General features: G+C 52.9%; 2 protein-coding genes across 2 annotated transcripts in view; both read right to left on the bottom strand.

Annotated features, from left to right (window-relative positions):
- Positions 1-2,428, bottom strand: part of LOC113978435 (signaling lymphocytic activation molecule-like) — a 7,643-nt gene extending 5,215 nt beyond the window's left edge. The window contains exon 1 of the mRNA XM_027705369.1: positions 2,359-2,428. Within this exon, the coding sequence (XP_027561170.1) occupies positions 2,359-2,428 (70 nt within the window). The remainder of the gene's footprint in view (positions 1-2,358) is intronic.
- Positions 2,429-4,503: 2,075 nt separating this feature from the next.
- LOC113978434 (SLAM family member 5-like) overlaps positions 4,504-6,398 on the bottom strand; it is a 2,504-nt gene continuing 609 nt past the window's right edge. Inside the window, exons 2-3 of the mRNA XM_027705368.1 lie at positions 5,505-5,768; positions 4,504-4,663 (exon numbers count right to left, since the gene is read on the bottom strand). Of these exons, the coding sequence (XP_027561169.1) occupies positions 4,569-4,663; positions 5,505-5,768 (359 nt within the window). The 3' untranslated portion in view covers positions 4,504-4,568. The remainder of the gene's footprint in view (positions 4,664-5,504; positions 5,769-6,398) is intronic.

The raw sequence follows: 6,398 nt of genomic DNA, 5'->3' as shown, positions 1-6,398 counted from the left end.
CTCCTCTTCCTCCCCCTCCTCTTCCTCCCCCTCCTCTTCCTCCCCCTGCTCTTCCTCCCCCTGCTCTTCCTCCACCTCCTCTTCCTCCCCACCCTCCCCTTCCCAGAGTCTGATTTGCATCGACTTCACAGCAGCTCAGGAGGTTTTGGGTGGGACGGGGACACCAAAGATCATCTCGTTCCACCACGGGCAGGGAAACCTTTATCCCAACCCGGCCTTGGACACTCCCAGGGATGGGGCAGCCATGGAATAACCTGTGTCAGGGAAGGATTCCTTCCCAACATCCATCCAAACCTCCTCCCTGTCGCTCTGAACCCGCCCCCCTTGTCCTGCCACTCCAGGCCCTTGTCCAAAGTCTCTCCCCCACAAAGTCTCTCCTGTGTCACCCCAAGCAAATAATTGTTTTCCAGGAGGAATTTTCTCCTGGAAAGGGGTGGTCAGGCCTTGGCAGGGGCTGCCCAGGGAGGTGGGGGAGTCCCCAGCCCTGGAGGTGCCCAGGGAAGGACTGGATGTGGCACTGAGTGACAAGATGCTGATGGATCAAAGGCTGGACTGGATGACCTTGGAGGTCTTTCCCAACCCAAAATGATCCTGGAATTCCATGAAATGCAGCCCCCTGGGAGCAGGGGCAGGTCCAAACCTCCCCTTGTCCCTCTCCTTGGCCGAGAGGATCCCAGTGGGTTTTTTTGGGGGGGTTTCAACTCCCCCACCCCAAATTTCCAGGGGGGAAGATCTTCTCCCCCAAACCCTTTGCTGCGTTTCCCTCGAGCCCAGTGACTCACATTTGCCTCCATCCCCGGGCAAACAGGGCTGGGTTTTGGGGCAGGAAAAAGTGTGGGAGGAAGAGAAGGTGCCACCTCGGTGGGGGGAGCAGGGGAAGGGACCCCAAAGTGCCACCCCCACCTTTCCCACCGCCCCCTTTTCCATGGGGATGGAAAAGAAAAGAGGGGGAATTACCCCAGAACAGCCCAGAGGACCCCAAATCCACCCATCCTGCTGCAGCAACAGAGCAAACACTCCCCCCCCCAACACCCCAACACCCCATCACCCAATTTTGCCCCTTCCAAGCACCAGTTTGAGCCACCCCTGGGGGGTTTTATCTCCCCAAAATGAAGCAGGAATGTGGGCATGGTCATCATTCCAAAGGATAATCCACAGGGAGCCTCAGGCACGTTCTGCTGGGACATCTCAGGGGTGCTGGGACATTTCAGGGGTGCTGGGAGCTGGTTTTTGCCACAGCAAGAGGAGTTTTTTGGGCTCCTCGTGAGTTACCAGATGGAAAAGCCCTTTTTACGTCACCCCAGAAAAACCCCCTCTGTGCCCAGGAGAGAGGAGGCATCGGCTGGAGGGGAGGGAGGGATGAAAACAGTGCCCCCAAATAATCCAAACTGAGCAGTAAAAAAAAAATACCCCCTAAATAATCCAAACTGAGCAGTACAAAAAAAATACTCCCCTAAATAATCCGAACTGAGCATTTAAAAAAAAAATACCCCCAAATAATCCGAACTGAGCATTACAAAAAAATATCCCCAAATAGCCCAAACTGAGCATCACAAAAAAATAACCCCAAATAACGTGAACAGAGCACTACAAAAAAAAAATACATCCAAATAACCCAAGCTGAGCATCACAAAAAAATACCCCCAAACAATCCAAAACGAGCACTACAAAAAAAATACCACCAAATAACCCAAACTGAGCATTAAAAAAAAAAAAATCAAATAATCCAAACTGAGTATTACAAAAAAAATACTCCCTCAAATAACCCAAATTGAGCATTACCAAAAAAAAATACATCCAAATAATCCAAGCTGAGCATCACAAAAAAATACGCCCAAACAATCTGAACTCAGTATTATAAAAAAATACCCCCAAGTAACCAAAATTGAGCTTTACCAAGAAAAAAAAACCCCAAATAACCCAAACTGAGCATTACAAAAAAATAACCCCAAATAACCTGAACAGAGCATTACAAAAAAAAAAAAAATACATCCAAATAATCCAAACTGAGCATTAAAAAAAAATACCCCCAAATAACCCGAACTGAACATTAAAAAAAAAAAAAATAATCGAAACTGAACATTACAAAAAAAAATACTCCCAAATAATCCAAACTGAGAATTACAAAAAAACAAACAAATAATCTGAACTGAGCATTAACAAAAAAAAAAAAAAAAAAATAGTGACCCGAACTGAGCATCACAAAAAAATAATAATAAAAAAAATAATCTGAACTGAGCATCACAAAAAAAATAAATAAATACAACCAAATAATCCAAACTGAGCATTACGAAAAAATAAATAAATCCCCCCAAAACAACCCCAAACTGAGCATTTTTGGGAGGCAAAGGCACTCACCCCAGACGGCCCCGAGGGCGAGGAGCAGCCGGAGCAGCAGCAGCAGCAGCAGCGGAGCCGAGCAGCCCATGCTGGGAGCCCCGGAACCTTCTGCTGCTCCGGGGTTCAAAAGCAGCTCCTTACAGGGCCAGGTGCCCTCGAATCAGCGCCGGGGTTGTGGGCCAGGAGTTTCCTGTTTTGGGCTGAACTCGCCTCCTTTTTTCGCCGCCTTTCATTTTCTTGATCGGAAATTATTCAAAATATTCGGCAGAAACGACCCCAGGGACCTGCGGGGGGGAGGAAGCAGAGCGGGGATTGGGGTTTGTACCAGAACCTGCTCGCCCTGATCCCACAAAAAAAGAGGAAATAATTCATAAGGAAATCGTTTTTCTTATTATTTATTGTAAAATTCCCGGCGCTGGAAGCTCTGAAAGGATCCCGAAGGGAGCGGGAGTGGAGGTGCTGCCACCCCAAATGTTGCCCCTCCCACTGTGGTGCCCACCCAGAGGGGTGGGAAAGCCCCAAATATCCTGGGATTGACCCGCCTTGGGGTTTTTGTGGGATCCAAACAGCCAGGAGGAGGAGGAGGAGGAGGAGAAGGGAAGGTGGTCTTGGAAAACTCGCCTGAGATCTTGGAAAACTTCTCCTTCAGGAGAAGGTGAATCCTCCTTCTTGCCCTGAGGGAGGTGACCTTGGGATTCGGGTGCTCAGGGATGGGGACGGTCCAGAGGGGTGGGAATGGGGTTGGAATATCAGCCCTGGGTGTGGAAAAGCAGGGAAAATGGTGCTGGGGACAGGGATGGTCCAGAGGGGTGGGGATGGGGTTGGAATATCAGCCCTGGGGTCGGAAAAGCAGGGAAAGTCAGTCCTGGCCCTGCTGCTGGAAACTCTGGAGGTGTTTCTGGCAGAGGGAATCATTCCCTGGCAGAGGGAATCATTCCCTGCCCATCAGGGCTCAGCTTTGGAACATCCTTCTTCCAGTTTCGTTGCTTTCCCTGTTTTTTGGAGGTGGCAGCAGCAGGAATTCACACGCTCGTGGTTGGGAAAGACCTCTGAGACTCATCCCCACCTCATCCCCCAGCCCAGAGCCACGTCCAGCCCTTCCCTGGGATGGTTTAAAATGACATTTTGATGTCACCACGGGGCAGCAAAGGGTGAACTCACATCCCGCTGCTTTTCAGGGAAGTGGAGCCCCGAGTCTTCCACGAGTTTTGCCGTCAGCAAATTGTGACTGATGGTAAAAGGTGAGTGAGAAACCACCCGAAACAACCACCCCGGCGTCCTGCGAGGCTCCTCCTCCCGCCCCAAGGGCTTCTGACTCAGCCACTTCCCAAAAATCAGCGGCTCCCGGAGGGGGAAGGACCCGGCAAAGCTCTTCCCGTGGAAAACAGGGGACTCAGACCTGGGAAACACGGCGGAGGTTCCTCCTGGAGGCTCCTGGAAAGAGCACTTGGAAAACTTGTTTAATGAGCAAAACCATCAAGGAAAAAAAGTCCTTTGGGGAAGAACATCCTGAGAACATCCAGTTGTAGGAAAAGTCTCTTTTAATGGCAAGGAATGATCCCAAAAACTCCTTTCTTTCCCACAAATTCAGCCTGAAATCTCCTGGAAAGAGCACTTGGAAAACTTGTTTAATGAGCAAAACCATCAAGGAAAAAAAATCCTTTGGGGAAGAACATCCTGAGAACATCCAGTGCCAGGAAAAGCCTCTTTTAATGGCAAGGAATGATCCCAAAAACTCCTTTCTCCATCATTTCCCAAATCCCTGAGCTGTGGGATCTCCCGGCCCGAGGGGGAAGAATCCAGAAAAGGCACCTAAAAACCTGGTGTTAAATTAAAAATTTAATGTGTAAACGGGTGTTTGTGAAGGTCCTCATAAAAATGTGGTGTTAAATTAAAAATTTAATGTGTAAATGGGTATTTGTGAAGGTCCTCAAAGCAGGGAGGACACACAGAGGGGAAAGCCAGAGCTCTGCCCCTTGAGATGATCCTGAAAAAAATGCAGGATGCCCAAAATGCCCCTTGGAAAGGCTCAGATTGGGTGACCCCACCGATCTTGGGATGAAGGAAGAGGATTTCCCGGCGAGCCACGGATTGAGGAATTGGGTTGGAATCATTCCCTTGATCCAGCACAACCAGGAGATCTGGGAGCTGCTCCCAGGAGATCCCGGAGCCTCATCCCGATGCTGGGGGGATGAAGAGCTGAGGATGGAGGTGAATTTGCAGGGTCCTCAAGCCAGAGCCAGGTGGAGGAAGAGGAGGAGGAGGTGACCCAGGACCAGCAGCCCAGTGGTGAAGGTGCAGGAGGCGGCGGTGGAGGATTCACCTGGAGGCAGAGGGAGACCAGGAGGGGTAGGGAGAGGGCTCTGGAGTGATCCCAGGTGGGCTCCTGCCCCACAGCAGCCCATGGTGCAAGGGGGGAAAAGGATCCCACAGCTCCTGACCCAAAGAATTTCAGGGACCCCACTTGGGGGTCGGGATCTTCTCCCACACAACCGGCGACAGGAGGAGGGGGAACGGCCTCAAACTGTGCCAGGGGAGGCTCAGGTGGGACATCAGTGGGAATTTCCCCATGGAAAGGGTGGTCAGGCCTTGGCAGGGGCTGCTCAGGGAGGTGGGGGAGTCCCCAGCCCCGGAGGTGCCCAGGGAAGGGTGACAAGGTGGGGACAGGGCGCGGGACGGACTCAACGACCTCGGAGTTCTCTCCCAACCTCAGCGATTCTGTGACCTGCTCTGTGACCCCAAAGCTGCTCTGGGGGGCTGCCCAGGGAGGTGGTGGGGAGTCCCCATTCCTGGAGGTGTCCAAGGATAGGACTGGACGCAGCACTGAGTGCCAAGGTGGGGACGGGGCATGGGATGGACTCGACGACCTCGGAGTTCTCCCCCAACCTCGGCGATTCCGTGACCTGCTCTGCAACCCCAAAGCTGCTCTGGGGGGCTGCCCAGGGAGGTGGTGGGGAGTCCCCATTCCTGGAGGTGTCCAGGGAAAGACTGGACGTGGCACTGAGTGCCAAGGTGGGGACGGGGCACAGGACGGGCTCGACGACCTCGGAGTTCCCTCCCAATCTCAGCGATTCCGTGACCTGCTCTGTGACCCCAAAGCCGCCCTGGGGACCCTCCAAAGCCACCCCAGAGCCCACCCCCAGTTCAGCTGTGTCCCCCCTTACCTGTCCAGGAGCAGGGGTGCCTGTAGGTGAGCGAGGCGCTGTTGGAGGAGGCGGGATTGCTCACCCTGCACACGTACGTCCCTTCCGAGGGGTTGAAGGAGACCCTCTGCACGGGGCCCCCCCCGCCCTCCAGCAGGACCTGCCGGGGGGGGATCCACTCGTAGGTGACCTCCTGGAGCCCCACGGAGCACTCCAGGGTGGCGTTGCACTGCTGGACATCATCCTTGGTCACCGTGACTGTCACCCGGGGCTTGGGGACCACGTCTGCCAGGGGCAGGAGGGTGTCAGGGCCACCCCGAGCCACCCCTGGGCCCCTCAGCTCAGGAAGGACATGGAGGGGCTGGAGCAGGTCCAGAGAGGAGCAACGAGGCTGGGGAAGGGACTGGAGCACAATTCCCGTGAGGAGAGGCTGAGGGAGCTGGGGGGGCTCAGGGGAGACCTCCCCACTCTGCACAACCCCCTGACAGGAGGGGGGACCCAGGGGGGGTTGGTCTCTTCTCCCAGGTAACTCTCAGCAAGACAAGAGGGTCTCGAGCTGTGCCAGGGGAGGTTTAGGTTGGATATTGGGAAGAATTTCTGTCCAGAGAGGGTGATCAGCCCTTGGAATGGGCTGCCCAGGGAGGGGGGGGATTCTCCATCCCTGGATGTGGCATCAGTGCCACAGGCTGGGAACCACGGCGGGGTTGGATCAAGGGTTGGGCTTGGGGATCTGGGAGGTCCCTTCCAACCCAGCTGATTCTGTGATTCTGTGATTCTATGATTCTATAATTGTATAATTCTATGATCCTATAATTCTATGTTTTTATGATTCTATGATTCTATGATCCTATGATTCTATAATTCTATGATCCTATGATTCTATAATCTATGATTCTATGATTCTATAATTCTATG

The sequence above is a fragment of the Neopelma chrysocephalum genome, unplaced genomic scaffold, assembly GCF_003984885.1.
Source record: "Neopelma chrysocephalum unplaced genomic scaffold, ASM398488v2 Primary Assembly neopelma1_325, whole genome shotgun sequence".
Lineage (NCBI taxonomy): Eukaryota > Metazoa > Chordata > Aves > Passeriformes > Pipridae > Neopelma > Neopelma chrysocephalum.
Note: the sequence above shows the minus strand (reverse complement) of the source record. Positions and strands in the feature narration are given on the sequence as shown.